Below are 13,555 nucleotides of genomic sequence, written 5' to 3'. Positions count from 1 at the left end.
GGGGGGCAGGAGGGAGGGGGCAGGAGCTCGGCGCAGCCCGGCCGCAGCCGCCGCCCAAGCCCCCGCTTCACGGGGCCGAGCCTCCCGGGACGGCACCCGCTGCGCGGCCCCCCGGGCTCCTGCGGCGCCGCAGCTTCGCTTAAAGACGCGACTGTTGGCTTCATCTCCGAGTCACCCCGGCACTCAGCGCGCAGGCCCCAGGCAGCGCCACGCCACGGGGACGGTTCAGGGGCCCGCGGCTTTTCTCCTGACCCCCCCCGGTTTCCGTGCGGCACCGGGAGGGCGCAGGGGCTGCAGGCAGCTCTGTTCTCCCCGCTCCCTCTGCTCAGCCCGGCCAGGGCAGCCCTGCCCCACCTCAGCACCCCATCCTCTTCCCTGCGAGCGACTTTTACCAAATTTTCTTCCTTCTCCACGGTTTTGTTGAAGTCTCTAAACGCCTGGAAGAACACACAGCGCCCCCCTTCCTCTTTGCCCAGTGCTAAATAGGAGCAGATTACTCAGTTCCAGGAAACCCGATCTTTATGGCCAAGCATAACAAACAGCACCCAGACACGAGACAGCAGCAACAGCTATTTCTGGCCCGCAGCAGACTTGTTACCCCATGCACTGGAGGAGCTGAGGTCACTGCCGAGCTTCAGACCAGAGCTTCAAACTGGGATTTGGGAACATTCAAAAACTGGATGTATTTTTTTGTTGTTGATTGTCCCCCCTTTTACCTTTCTAGGAAGATTTCTCTGTATTGCTCGTGCTCTTGGGCAGCACAGAAGCAGAGACTACATCCAGTGTAAGCCCGACAATCGCTCCTTGGGAACTCTCTTCAAGCACACAGCACCGCAGTCCCTGTCATGGCAGTCCCTGCCTTCCTGCTGCCTTTTCAGTGCAAGTCCCAGCAGCTTCCCAGGTCAGGAAGAGCCCCACAAAGCGCACAACAGAACTCTGGGAGTTATAAAACTTTATTTGCTTTTTGGTAACAGGAGCTGTTCATTTGCCAGGAAGGATGATGCCATCGTACTGTGAGAAAAGGAGAAAGAGCCAAGTGAGCCAGGTAGAGGTACAGCACCCCGGGGAAAAAACTGCGTCACCACCCTCATCCCAAGCCAGCCAGCCACGACATTCAACACCAGCTCTCCCCACTGAGCTAACTGCCACACTGTGAACCTCCCAGGGGGTCTTTGTTCACAAAAGCACCGAACTCCACTCATGAACTCCACTCACCGGGCCAGCCAAACAAGAAGCCCCACCCTTCAGAGGCGGATCTGACCAGAATTAACTCATCCCTTTTACAGCTCCTATCTGGCCCCTGAAGGCGAGCTCTGGCAGCTCGCAGAACCAAGCGTGAGGAGGGGAAAAAGCCGCTCAGCAGGAGCAGCCGGGGGTTCCCCCTCTGCAGGGCAGGACCAGTGTAGGTCCGAGCAGAGTGGCTGATAAAGAGCTACCAGACAGCCTGCTCACCCTTTCCACCTCTTAAAAAAAAAAAAAACAAAACAAAAACAAACAAACAAAAAAAAAAACCACCAGAGGCCCATTTCCACGAATCTCAACCTTTTGGCATTTCCCACTCCTGATCCTGTCTGCGTCAGGGAGAGCTATGGGCAGCCAAACCCACGCACGGGTTTTGTTTGGATTGCTCCATCCACCAAGCCTGGCGGCTGAGCCAGGAGCGTGCTGCGTAAGCACAGCGAGCCCTGCCTCGTCACCGGTGAGCCGGGCACAGTCACCCCTCCGGTAACCGCAGGGGAGCTGTACGCCGGAGCCGGCACTTACAGCCAGCCTGCGTGAGCAGCTGCCCCAGTTACCACACCAAGGGGCACCAACAGCGCTCGTGCCCGAATGGAGCTTCTGCTGCGCTGGGGAAATCCACACCGGTGCGTTAAGCAGAGACCAACGTCTCCCCCTGCCCAGGGACTTGTTCCACTCCTCCCACAGGAGGACGCATTTTGCTGACACTTGCTCGGATCTCCTGGGATGACAGCCACGAGGCTGGGCCTTACCTTCTGCTGAAACCAGCGCATGGCTTCTTCCTTCCCGATTCTGTGCTTGGCTCCGATGTTGCCGGTTCTGCGCTTCTTGTCAGCGATGCTGAAACCAGGCCTGCCCAGCACCTGCCAGGAGAGCAGACCAGCAGCACTATTTCATTCTGGCATTTACTTACTTCATTAAAACGAGCACATTTCTAGGAAGGAAGTCCAGAACTTCCAAACCAGCGACATCTTCCCCTCTGAGTCACATTCAGACTTAAAAGAATTATCTTCACCAGCCTCAATGTGAACTGACATCTACGTAACTCGGAGCAGGCAGCTGAACCGATGGGACAGCTCCTGGGCTGGACAACTCTGCACACACAGACTCAGAGGAACCAACGTGAGCGTGGCAGATGCAGTGCTCCACACCCAGAGGCCTCAGCTCTCGACAAAAGGTACACTGGAAGCAGCGCTAACGCGCACAGAACAGCTCCCCTCTGTTCCGCAGTGCTGCGGGGCAGAGCAGGAGGAGAGCTAAACGTGCCCGCCACCACCGCTGTCTGCCCACCAGCACCTCGTGAAGAGCCGGAGCTCGCCAGCAGCGCAGGGACGCAGCCCGTCCTTCAGCCTCCGTTCCCGCAGTCCCCCACACTGCTGCTTTTTCCCCCCTAACTTCCTAGCAGTTTTTCCTCGGTGTTATCACAGGAATACCAGTGACAGCAAAAGTATTTCTCTCTGAAGACGCTTTCTGAGACACCACGTATCAGGGGGCTTACGGCAGCCCCGTGAGCCCGTTCAGGCATGGATTTTGTTGACATCTTTCCATCTTCCAGCAGCGTTAACGAGCCAACTTTCAGCCTAGGTTCCTTCGACAGCTTTCACACAAACCCAGTGAATACAACGGAGTGGGGGAATACGCACCACGTAGAAGTCCAAGCCGTAGATACCAATACTTGGATCGTATTTGATCCCCAAATCGATGTGCTCCTGTATTCCAAAGCCAAAATTCCCAGTGTCTGAGAAGTTGTTTTTTCTCAACTCATATTCTCGCACCTGAAACACGTGTTATCGGTCAGCGTTTCGTTATCGACTGCAGACACAAGTCCTGCACGTTCTAACTGCTACCAGACCCACAACTTGCCTACATGCTGTTAAGCCTTGAGCCCCAAAACTTTTATCCCCAAAATTTTTATCCCACAGCCTGCTCAGGAAGCACAGCAGCAAATAACAGAGTCTCCAAAGATAACAGCAACCGCGCCAACTAACTCTTAAATAAGGAAGGGACAACGGCCAAGCAGAGAAACAGTACAAAGGCAGCAGCCTGGGTATCAGAGATGCCACCCCAACCCTTAAATCCATGACTGACCTGTAACCAGATTAGCTACAGCATTTCAAAGCCTCTTTTCAGCTGATAACAGTTTAAGTTTTGTTCTTTCACAAGTCAAAGACCCGGACCAAGTCTCACCTTTAACCCCTTCTCCAAAATCTCCTCTGCTTTGGCCCCACGAACCGTGCAATGAACGGCAATCTTCTCGTTTCTCCTGATGCCAAAGGATCTCACAGTGTATCGTGCTGCAGGCAGCAAGAACGACACTTAGAGGCTACTCAGAGAACATCCACCTGGGGACTCAGAGCTTGCTTACAGAGACCTGGGAAATTGCTTAGAAGCAAGAAGAACCGCGACAACGGCAGGTTCTCTGTGACGAGAGCAGAGCTGCCGCCACACCCGGCCTGACAGAAGCAGCCACCAGCTCCACAGGCCCCCGACTCGCCCCAGCAGGCCTCGGAGCGCCGAGGGGCAGCGCTGCCCTCGCCGGCTCTGCCCTGGGGGGCCGCAGCATCACCTCCCCGCCAGGGCAGCACCCCCGGGCCCCGCAGCGCTCACCCTTGGAGAAGACGGGGGTCTGCCCCGTGAGCTGCTCCAGCACCTTGGCGGCGCGGGTGAGGCGGTCGCCGCTCTCCCCGACGCAGATGTTGAGGCACAGCTTGCGGATGCGCAGCTCGCGCATGGGGTTCTCCTTCTCACCCTGGTCTTGCTGCGGAGAAACGGCGCGGGGCTGAGGCCGGGCACCGGGGGGCGGCCCGAGGCTCGCCCCGCGCCCCGGCACGGCTCGGCCGGCCGCTCACCGACACCGCCCCCGGCGCCGCGGCCTAGCCACGGCGGCCGGCCCCGCAGGGCGCCCCGCCGGCCCTTCCCTCCCCGCGAGCTCCCCCCGGCCCCCTCCGCTCCCTCCCGCGCGGGCGGCGGCGCGGACGGGCCCCGCCGAGGGCGGATGGCGGCGGATGAAGGCTGCCGGCCCGGCCCGGCCCGCGGCGGCCGCTACTCACCGCCATGGCGGAGGCGGGGAAGAGGCGGGCCCCGCCCCGCCGCGGGGCCTTATGGGGCGGCAGCGCCCCCTGGCGGCCGGAGGCCGGCCCTGCCCCGCCCCCCGGGCACGTTGCCTGGCAACCGCGCGCCCCCGCGGCCATTTCGTGAGGCGGGGACGCGCCCCGCGGGGGGGCCTGAGGGGGTCCCGCCGGGTTCCGGGGGCGCTTTGTGCCCCCCCCCAGCAGCCCCGCGGGGCCGCCGGCTCGTCAGGACGGGGCACCGGGCACCACCACCCCCAACAGGGCACCCACACACAAGCAGCCGGTCTCGTTGTGGAGAAGACTTGTTGTGTGGCCGTGCGGAGGCCGTGACAAAGCACCGACAACCCCGTCCCGTGCCCCCGCCGCCCCCCGATCCCTCTCGTCCGCCCCACACCAGCTCTGCTCCCCCGCAGCCCCGCCGCGGGCAGCTCTCACGGCGCAGCGGGCTCCTCTCGAGCCCAGCCCTGGACGGTCCCGCTGCCAAAGGCCACGTAGAAGATGAGGCCAAAAACGTTGAGGGCTGCGGCCACGAAGAAGGCGTTCCTCCAGCCCTCCTGGAGATCCTGGGGGAGTCCAAACAGGCCACGATGCCGTCATCCCCCCGTTACCTCCCCGTAGCGATCACCCGACTGCTGCCACCCAGACCCCCGGCACCAAGCTCAGCTCTGTCCCCTCCTTGCCACCGATACCAACAGCTGCTCAAGGCATACGCCAGACCCGCTCACTGGAGATACTCTTCCTGCCTTGGCAGCTTTGGAAACAACGTGTGCTGGGCTGAATTTAGGAAGCGTTCCTGCTTGGCGCAGAGCTCTTCCCTCGCCCCTCTCCCTCACCCCTCTCCATCTCTAAGCACACCCAGATGGGGCCATGTGGGGCTCTTCCACCCTCCTGACTCATCCCCGGATCCCCAGAACGGGGGCTCTGGTTTGCAGGGTGCTACGTGGCACGCGTGTGTTGTGAGGGGGCTGGCTGGGACTAAAATCTGATTCACTGCAAAGAAAGCAATCTGTTTCTGAGAGCAAAGCTGTGCTTTCTTCCAGGAATATGCTTGTGGTTTGTGGCCCCAAATTACCTGGCTGACGAGAAGTCCCACTGCAGTAGGTGCAATAATTCCTGCGATTATGCCAAAGGTATTTGTGACTCCTAGCAGGAAGCCTGCGTATCTGGAGGGAGGAAGCAAAGATTTCCTGAGCAGGGCAGAGTATAAACTGTCTGAAGAGAGGAGCAGGTGCTGCCAGCCCCTTCCCTGCAGTGAACAAGGCCAGAGATCCTCAGCCAGAAGAAACATCTTTAAACTCATCTGCATGAACAGTGCCTGTCACGCTGAGCAACACTAGCGTCTTCCTTGCAAGACTGGGGGAATTTAAAGCCTTTATTTTACTCCCTAGCTTACAAAGTGACTAGCTGCAGGAGATGAGGGAAGCGAGGAGGAGTTGCAGAAGCTTTGGGGGACTGGGAACAGGAAGAACACAAAGCCAGGGAGGGGACAAAGGACAGACCCGTTTACCTGGGGGCTATATCGATGTGGTTAATGTTGATGCCTGCCCCTGTCATGCTGATTATCGTCAACGCCAGCGTTAGAAGTACCACAGCAGCCGTGGAACTGCTGCCGATGTAAGGCACAACCACCAGGAAGACGGAGGGGAGCAGCATCCCTTGAGAGAAGGGAACGTGTCTTACTATGTGCCACACGGGCGTGTTGGGAAGGCTGCACAGCAGATGAAAGCCTGTTCTCACCCAGCGCTGAGAAGAGCTTCCTGACAGCTGCTGTTCCGAGCACTCACCGGGCCAGGAGGAAATCAGCCAGCAGCCCAGCCAGGATGTGCCCCAGCCCGTTCCCAATGTAGGGCAGGGAGGAAAGGAGCCCGTTCTGCAGAGCAGGGAACGAGGCACTCTCACTTCCATGGCACCAAGTGACGCAGCCAGGGGCTCGGAGGCTGCAGCACCGCTGGTCCCAGAGCCACTGGTCCTCAGGAAGAAACATCCCTGAGGAAACTCTGTATTCCCAGCCTAGAGAGCAACCAAGCCCCATCGCTGCTGCAGAGACCAGCCTCAGGGCAGCACTCACCTCTCTGAGGTCGAAGTGGAGGACGTTGCTCATGAACGTGGGCATGGAGGTGAGCAGCATGTAGAACAACCAGTCTGTGCAGAAGCAGGCAACGGCAATCGCCCAAACAGGCAGCGACTTGGCCATGGCCCCAAGCGGGAGGGAGCGGCCATGAGAGCTGCCCTGGAAGGACAGCCATCAGTCAGGGCTTCTCCTTCTCCCATCCCCTAGAGGGCTGCCCAGGCTCTCTCGGCCTCTCCACCTGCTGCTAAGGCCGGGACCAGCTCTGGCTGCTGTGTAAGAAGCCCAGCAGAACCACAGCAGTCCCCTTACCAGTGTCCGCAGCGTTCCCAAAGGGTTTGCGTGTACCTGGTGAGCCAGCGACGACACGATGTACTCCCGCTCCCCAGCGCTGATCCACGGGTGACTCGCGGGGTCCTCATACACGAAGAGGAACCAGCAGAGGCACCAGGCGCAGCCCACGCCACCTGCAGAAAGTGGGGCTCTCAGTGGGTACGATGCAGCAGAGCTGAGCGCCGGCGGGGGGAGGCTGGTGTTAGTGAAACGGAGTGCAAAGGATGGAAAGGGACAAACTCCCCCAAACCCACTGCTCGTGGTGGAAGGGGCTGGCTCAATGGCATGACAGGGTCAGCACGTTCCCTTACAGTACCCCAGCAAAAAGGGCTTCATCATCCTGGCCTGGCAGGTGAGAGGGGAGCCCGGAGTTGTGTGGGAGTTCAAAGGGAGGAGCTGGTCCTGCAGGGCTCTGGGGGGGAACCGCTGGGAGCTCTGCCAGCAAATGCTCTGCTGCGGGGCTGGAAGAGGGACACGGTGGGTCACTGCTCACCAAAGATGTAGAACACAAGAGGCCAGCCCAGGCTCTGGCAGATGATTCCAGCCACGAGAAGAGCAGAGAAAGTTCCAAAAGTGCATCCTAGGGATCAGACACCGAAAAAGTTGTTTTAAAGGGACTTTGGTACCCAACCACCAAGGACCGACTTGGAAAGAAGGGGGTGAGGGAAGGGCCTGTGCTCACTGAATCGGCAGTTGGGAACATCCTCACGCCTTACCAGCATCAGCGATATTCATGAGCCTGCTGCGTTCCAGCGGAGGAGCCCATTTTGCCCAGAGCGTGTACTGAGCTGGAAATATCACCCCCTGCAACAGAAAATGGGGAGCGTGGAGGGAAGGGATGCAGGGAGCAGCAGCCAGGGCCGACTAGAGCAGCGACTGACCTGAGCCAAGCCCAGCAGCGCCTGTAACCCCACGAGGACACCCACGCCGAGCTCCGCAGCTCGCGGCACGAGGAGGGTGAGGGCGGAGGAGAGCAGGAGCCCGCTGCCCAGGACCAGCTTCCCCCCGAGGAGCCCCGCACCATACCCGCCCAGCGCCTGCGTGAGGCCATAGCCGTAGAAGAAGGAGCTGAGGACGATCCCTTGGGTCTCAGCGCTCCAGTTGTACACGGGGGCCTGGTGGGGACGGGGAGCAGAGTCGGCCAGGGCTCTCATTTCCTGGCTCAGACTGCACCAGGAGGGGAGAAGCAAGCAGGAAACGCGGCCCTAAGGACAACGAACTGAGCGCTCCGCTCCTCACCCCCCCCATCCTTGAGGCTTTCCTCGGCTGCTTCCGAGCCTGCCCTAAGAAGCACGGCCGGGATGCGGCGCTGGGTTACGGGTGATCCCTGTCCGCCCCCGCTCCCACCTGAGGCAGCCGCGGGCCGGGAGTGATGTGGTTGCCGCTTGGGGGGCTGCCGCCGGTGATGGCGATGATGGCGATGCTGAGGGCGGCCCGCAGCGCATACGCCACGAGCAGGGCGCCGTGAGCCAGCAGGGCCAGGGCGCAGCGAGCCGAGCACGGCCCTGCGGGGAGGCGGCCTCAGGAGGGGGTCCGGGGGTCCGGGGCAGCCCCGAGCCCCGCGGCGCCCCCGGGCCCCGCACCCCCCGCCGGCCCCTTCCCCCCGGGGGCTGCCGGGGCACCGGCCGTACCGGAGCTGGGGGCCGGCGGCCGGGGGAGCAGGGGGGCGGCCTCGTGCGGGGCCTCTGCGCTGCCCGCCGCCCGCTCCATGCTCCCGGCGCTCCGGGCTCCGCGCCCCCGGGCGGGGCGGGGGGGGGGCGGGGGGGGGGCTGCCACGTGCTGCCGCCTCTGGCCCCGCCCACCAGCACAGGCCACGCCCCCGATCCGCTCAGGCCCCGCCCACTCACTCGAACCACGCCCCGTTCTCCAAAGCCCCGCCCACCGCGGCGGGCCACGCCCCCCTCCTGCTCGGCTCCCGCCCGCCTCCGCGTGACCGGCGCGGCGCGCGTGTCACGTGACCATTCAAGATGGCGACGCTCCGCGCGGCGGTGCCGCTGCTGCTGTGGCTGGGCCTGGGCCCGGGCCTGGGCCGCGCGGCCCCGCCCGTGGTGCTGTGGCACGGCATGGGTGGGTGGCTGGGCGCGGGGCGGCAGCGGGGCGACTCGCGGGGGGCCGCCGGGCCGTGCCGTGCCGTGACGCTGCGCCGTTGCCTTGCAGGAGACAGCTGCTGCAACCCGCGCAGCATGGGCTACATCCGCGCCGTGCTGCAGCGCCGCCTGCCCGGCACCTACGTGCTGGCCCTGCGCCTCGGCGCCTCGCCCCTGCAGGTAGCGGCGGCCGCGGGGTTGGGGGGGGGGGGGGGGGGGGGGAGGTGCAGGCGTTAACGCGGTCCGGGGTGCCGCGGGGCGCCCCCGGTAGTTGTTGGTAGCTGGTTACCCCCGGTAATTGCTGGTAATTGGTTACCTCCGGTAATTGGTTACCTCACGAGGTAACTGGCCGGACGGGCAGGAGCCAACAGCATTGAGGTAACACCTGTAGGAAAGAGGTGGGGAAAACAACCCCCTCGTCTGAACTGGGTCAATGTGCGCAGCCACTGCTGGGCGCTGATCGGGACCGTCCCAGGCAGTACGGGACGCGGGGGGACGCCCCGCCGTCCTGGTTAAAGCCTCATCCCGCCGTCCCTTCTGATTCCAGAGGACGCACTCGCTGTATGGCTTCAGTGCAACAGACACAGGCTGCTCCTGCGCCTTTATGTTCTTGTCCGTTCTGCGTACCCCTACGAAATTTCTTCAAATTGTCAGAATAACGAGCAACGTACGTTATTTTCTGGGACCTGGAAAGGGCAGGTGGAGGTCAATTTGTACATACGTGTATAAAATATACAAAACCTGAAGGAACTGAAATTGGGAAGAAGGCTGGGGAAGCGGCACTATTCTCTATGAGGCAGTTTGGCAGGCAGAGTAGGAAGAAAGCTGCGCTGATGGGAATCCTCAGAGCCTGAATTTCGTTTCCGTCATCTCGTGAAGGTTAAGGTCTCTTTCACAAGTGGAGCTTTTAGTGCTCAGTTTGCAGAAACGAAAATAACGTAAGCCATGGTAAAGGTACCAGTTGTGCTTCCTAATCTGGCTGTCAGGACGTGGAGAACAGCTTCTTCATGAACGCGAACGACCAAGTGAGAGAGGTGTGCAGCCAGCTCGCCAAGGACCCGCACCTGAAAGGAGGCTACAACGCAATCGGCTTCTCCCAAGGGGGGCAGTTCCTGTAAGTTGACATTTCTGTTCCGCTTCCAGTGATTTTTTTGGGGGGTTGATTTTGATTTTAAATTCTCCTGAAGTACTAAGCAGATGTAAACAGACAAATCCCTTCCTAAAGGTGGGAGCACTCCAAATGAGGCGAGACTCCAGAAGGAGACCCCAGTCTCCTCTCCCAGCACGGCGCGATTCTCTAGGCAAACATCACCCGGGTGCCTGAGCCCACGCTGCAGCAAGCTGAGCAGTGTTCGTGGCCGGGGTGCTCGCGGCGCTAACTCAGCTCCTCCTCCTTTCTCCACAGGAGGGCGGTAGCCCAGAGGTGTCCTTCTCCTCCCATGTTCAATCTGATCTCCGTTGGGGGGCAGCACCAAGGTAGCGTCCTCTTACCCTGTCTGGTGGAGGGCGGGGGGCTCTTGTCGGCAGGAGGAGGGAGGTTTTTGACCTCTTCCTGAAAAACAGCAGGCTTCTCCGGAATCAAGCTGTCCCTTTGTTCTCTAAACACGGTGGCCTGCTTTGGCTCAGTCGTTACCTTCTGGCTTGACTGGCACTGAGAAGGGACGTGTGTAAGTAGAAGACTTCTCAGGAGAGCTCTTACGTACCTTGGAAGCACCTGGGATGAGTTGTTTCTGGAGAAGAAGCGTCTGAGTACACAGTGAAGCCTTTGTGACACTAAACCTTCTGGGTCACGGGGTATTTTAAAATTGGCACGTGAAAGGCTGAAGCCCCAAGGAAAGAGAGGTGCTCTTTGCAGTAGACCGAAGAGGCGCTATGAAGCGTAATTTAGGGAGCGTACAGCTAAGGGCAGCTGGCAATAGGTTTCAGATGGTCTACCCCAGGAAGTTCCGTGGCCTGGGTCTATTTCTTTGTAGTGTCGGGGGGGGGGGGGGGGGGGGGGGGGAATTGCAGGGAACCACCCTGAGACCTCCAGAGAGCGCGTGAGGCGAGCTGGAGAACGTTCTGCTCGCCTGCATGCCCCCATCCTCCAGAGCAATAACCTCAGCTCAAGAAGATCGTCCACTACCTTTGTGTTGGTTAGTGCCCGGGGCAGGAGGGCTGCCTAACGAGATTGGGGAATTAATGGCCTCCTGATCCCCGGGTAATTCCTGCCACCCCTCCGTAAGAGGCTGGTTCTTTACCAGCCGGAGGGATTAAGGGATTGCAGCTTGGCTCACCGGGTTGTTACATGATGGCTCCGTCCCCCAGGCGTGTACGGCTTTCCGCGCTGCCCTGGGGAGAGCTCCCATATCTGTGACTGGATCCGGAAGACTCTGGATCTGGGCGCCTACACGCAAGCTGTTCAAGAGCAGTGAGTACACTCGTCAGGCTGCAGAGGCGTGAGAAGCTGCGGGTTTCTGGCCTGATCTCTGGTTTCTCTTCTCCAGTTTGGTGCAAGCAGAGTATTGGCACGATCCTTTGAGGGAGGAGGACTACAGGAAGAACAGCATCTTCCTGGCCGACATAAACCAGGAGAGGGTACGGAGCTGGCCGGTGCATAAATCCCAGCAGGACAGCAGCAGCAGTGAGCTCCTTTGCGTTCTCCATGGCAGTACCTTTGCTGGAGTTCAAAGGGAGCATTTTTTGCCCTGCACCCCAGGAGCGTACGAAATGTTTGCCCTGGCAGATTTGTGATGGAGGCTTGGCCACGCCAGAGCAGCTCCTGTGTCCCTGTGCCCTGTGGAAGGACGCGCCAAGTGTGCGGCCCACCTGTCACCTTTCCCCTGGCGACTCCTCTCCCTGCCCTGGAAGGCAGCAGAGGACCGGCCCCTTTGTACAGCCTGGAGAGGAGGCTGAATGCCACGAGCACAGCGAAGGCAGAGCACAGGAAAGCACCTTCCTGCCTCCGAGGCTGGTGCAGGCCGGGGCTTCCTTCGCTGGTGCAGCGCGAGTTGGAGCGGGCAGTCTCCCAGCCGCCGTCCCTCCCGGTGGCCGTTCCGTGACCGGGGTCTTTCTTTGTTGCTTTCACCCAGGGCATCAATGAGACGTACAAGAAAAACCTGATGGCTTTGAAAAAGTTTGTGATGGTGAAATTTCTCAACGACACGATGGTTGACCCTCCGATCTCTGAGGTGAGGCAGGCAGGGCAGGTGCTCCTTTCAGGCGGTGTTTTGGGTCTTGCTTGCTCAGTTGTGGTTTGTCCTTCGGTGGCAGAGCTTTTCTGAGGAGCAGGCTGAGCGCGGAGGCGTGCTGTTGTGCCGCCTGCAGCAGCACGTCTCCGGAATCGGTCAGTAAGTCCGTCTGCCTTCCGGGAGCCCTTCGGTAACTGTTCCCTTGTGTTTCCTCTGGCAGTGGTTTGGGTATTACAAAAGCGGCCAAGCCAAGGAGACGGTTCCACTGAGGGAGACCCCGCTGTACACAGAGGTACGTTCTGCTGGGGGCTGAGGGGGCTCTGCAGTTCCCACTCAATTCCATAAGCACGGTGTCCCCAGGGCCTTCAGGAGCTCTGAAACCCCCAGTCCTGCTCCACTCACATTTCCGCTGATCCTGGGGCATGGCCTCCCCTTGCCAGGAGCTGTTTCCCTCCAGGCCGGTCCCTGGCAGTGGGACGTTACGGTGGTGGTTTCACGCCTGGCTCACAATCCTTTTCCACATGTGTTTAATGAACTTTGATTTACAACAAGGCTTGAAAAAGAAGCAGAAGTGACTTTTTCCTCTCTGTGAGGAGAAACTTTGATTAAGCTCAGAGGTGGAAGCTGCTCTAGCCCGCCAGCCCCTTGTGCCGCAGCCACGGTCTGTGACCAGCAGCACTGCTCTTGGGTGGGCTCCCCAGCTGTCACCGGGCTGCAGCAGCCCTCGGGATGCTCTCAGCACACTTCTCTTTTCAGGACCGCCTCGGGCTGCAGGAGATGGACAAAGCAGGAAAGCTGGTGTTCCTGGGGGTGGAAGGGGATCACCTGCAGTTCTCAGAGGAGTGGTTCTGTACCACCATCCTCCCCTTCCTCCAGTGAGGCACCCTGGGGGGGCTCCCCGTAGTTAATGCAGCTGCTACTGTGCAAGAGTACTTCGTGTACAAGCCTGCAGGGAAGCTGGGGAAGGGGTGGGGTGGGGGGGTGGGTGGGGAAATTAATCTCAGTGCTTCTACAGGGTGCAGCGGTAGCACCTGCTGCACTGCAACAAGAGACGGCTGTGACCACGCTCCGACAGGGGTGGGCTGAGCCCTGCACTGCTGCTGAAGCGCTCCGTCCCCCTGCTGGGCTCAGAGCGGTGGTTGTGCTGGGCAGTTGGTGACGGTGAAATAACTGAGCTGCTTGAGAGGTTTAAGTCACACTCAGCCCCCGTTGCCTGTTCCTCTCCAGAAGCACTGGCAGCATTAACCAAAATCACTAGTGCAGGAACGCAGCGTCTCCTAAGGGGATAAGCGAATAGACTTAGCGTGGCCATATGCAGGGGAGAGAGAGAGAGTAGTCTTGCTGTCAGGCTGGGGAAAGAGACCGCATTTAGGAGGTTCTGGGGAAAAGGGCGTTTTAAATTAAGTGGGTATTAACAGCTTGAACCATTTTCAACTAATGGCTTGTTTTATGCACTTTTGTACAACTGAAATCAATAAAGACCTTTACATCTAACCACCTAACACAACAGAGGTGCAATTTGACAACTACTGCTCGGTTGATTCAAAGAGAGCTGAGGAAAGGCTGGGCTCCCCCCGGGGGAGGTCA

The 13,555-nt window shown here is 60.1% G+C and overlaps 3 protein-coding genes across 9 annotated transcripts; 1 reads left to right on the top strand and 2 right to left on the bottom strand.

Moving 5' to 3' along the window:
- Positions 1 to 937: 937 nt before the first annotated feature.
- On the bottom strand, positions 938 to 4,445 carry RPL11 (ribosomal protein L11). Its single transcript, XM_066982726.1, has 6 exons — positions 4,290 to 4,445; positions 3,847 to 3,997; positions 3,427 to 3,533; positions 2,883 to 3,014; positions 1,992 to 2,102; positions 938 to 1,011 (listed from the first exon to the last, which is right to left on the bottom strand). The coding sequence occupies exons 1-6, from the start codon at positions 4,428 to 4,430 to the stop codon at positions 982 to 984; spliced, it is 672 nt and encodes a 223-aa protein (XP_066838827.1). The 5' UTR covers positions 4,431 to 4,445; the 3' UTR covers positions 938 to 981.
- An 80-nt stretch (positions 4,446 to 4,525) lies between these two features.
- Positions 4,526 to 8,467, bottom strand: LOC106038016 (probable small intestine urate exporter). Of its 7 annotated transcripts, none has more exons than XM_066982718.1 (11): positions 8,343 to 8,467; positions 8,059 to 8,216; positions 7,593 to 7,826; positions 7,428 to 7,515; positions 7,205 to 7,291; positions 6,727 to 6,845; positions 6,379 to 6,540; positions 6,095 to 6,296; positions 5,818 to 5,965; positions 5,383 to 5,473; positions 4,526 to 4,873 (listed from the first exon to the last, which is right to left on the bottom strand). In XM_066982718.1, exons 1-11 carry the CDS (start codon positions 8,419 to 8,421, stop codon positions 4,742 to 4,744), a joined length of 1,500 nt encoding a protein of 499 aa, XP_066838819.1. In that variant the 5' UTR covers positions 8,422 to 8,467; the 3' UTR covers positions 4,526 to 4,741. The 7 variants fall into 7 exon arrangements, 4 of the variants coding, with proteins under 4 accessions (XP_066838819.1, XP_066838821.1, XP_066838820.1 ...); XR_010826513.1 differs by having other exon boundaries at positions 4,768 to 4,873; positions 6,095 to 6,273; XR_010826514.1 differs by having other exon boundaries at positions 4,768 to 4,873; positions 6,095 to 6,180.
- Positions 8,468 to 8,620: 153 nt separating this feature from the next.
- Positions 8,621 to 13,470, top strand: PPT1 (palmitoyl-protein thioesterase 1). Its single transcript, XM_066982723.1, has 9 exons — positions 8,621 to 8,778; positions 8,869 to 8,978; positions 9,785 to 9,912; positions 10,204 to 10,274; positions 11,106 to 11,208; positions 11,285 to 11,375; positions 11,870 to 11,968; positions 12,189 to 12,260; positions 12,725 to 13,470. Exons 1-9 carry the CDS (start codon positions 8,679 to 8,681, stop codon positions 12,845 to 12,847), a joined length of 897 nt encoding a protein of 298 aa, XP_066838824.1. The 5' UTR covers positions 8,621 to 8,678; the 3' UTR covers positions 12,848 to 13,470.
- Positions 13,471 to 13,555: the final 85 nt, after the last annotated feature.

This window comes from Anser cygnoides, chromosome 24, assembly GCF_040182565.1.
Source record: "Anser cygnoides isolate HZ-2024a breed goose chromosome 24, Taihu_goose_T2T_genome, whole genome shotgun sequence".
NCBI classification, from domain to species: Eukaryota; Metazoa; Chordata; class Aves; order Anseriformes; family Anatidae; genus Anser; species Anser cygnoides.
The sequence above is the reverse complement of the archived record's forward strand: the minus strand, read 5'-3'. Positions and strand labels throughout refer to the sequence as shown.

Excerpts from the sequence above, each read along its gene's own strand:
- PPT1 (XM_066982723.1), top strand. The coding sequence starts at position 8,679 with ATGGCGACGCTCCGCGCGGCGGTGCCGCTGCTGCTGTGGCTGGGCCTG. Across the intron at positions 9,913-10,203 it reads TCCCAAGGGGGGCAGTTCCT|GAGGGCGGTAGCCCAGAGGT; the intron begins GTAAGTTGACAT and ends CTTTCTCCACAG. Across the intron at positions 11,209-11,284 it reads ACGCAAGCTGTTCAAGAGCA|TTTGGTGCAAGCAGAGTATT; the intron begins GTGAGTACACTC and ends TCTCTTCTCCAG.
- RPL11 (XM_066982726.1), bottom strand. The coding sequence starts at position 4,430 with ATGGCCGCGGGGGCGCGCGGTTGCCAGGCAACGTGCCCGGGGGGCGGG. Across the intron at positions 3,534-3,846 it reads GACCCCCGTCTTCTCCAAGG|CACGATACACTGTGAGATCC; the intron begins GTGAGCGCTGCG and ends TGCTGCCTGCAG. Across the intron at positions 2,103-2,882 it reads ACGGCTTGGACTTCTACGTG|GTGCTGGGCAGGCCTGGTTT; the intron begins GTGCGTATTCCC and ends CTCTCCTGGCAG.
- LOC106038016 (XM_066982718.1), bottom strand. The coding sequence starts at position 8,421 with ATGGAGCGGGCGGCGGGCAGCGCAGAGGCCCCGCACGAGGCCGCCCCC. Across the intron at positions 8,217-8,342 it reads GCCGCCGGCCCCCAGCTCCG|GGCCGTGCTCGGCTCGCTGC; the intron begins GTACGGCCGGTG and ends GCCTCCCCGCAG. Across the intron at positions 7,292-7,427 it reads CATGAATATCGCTGATGCTG|GATGCACTTTTGGAACTTTC; the intron begins GTAAGGCGTGAG and ends TCTGATCCCTAG.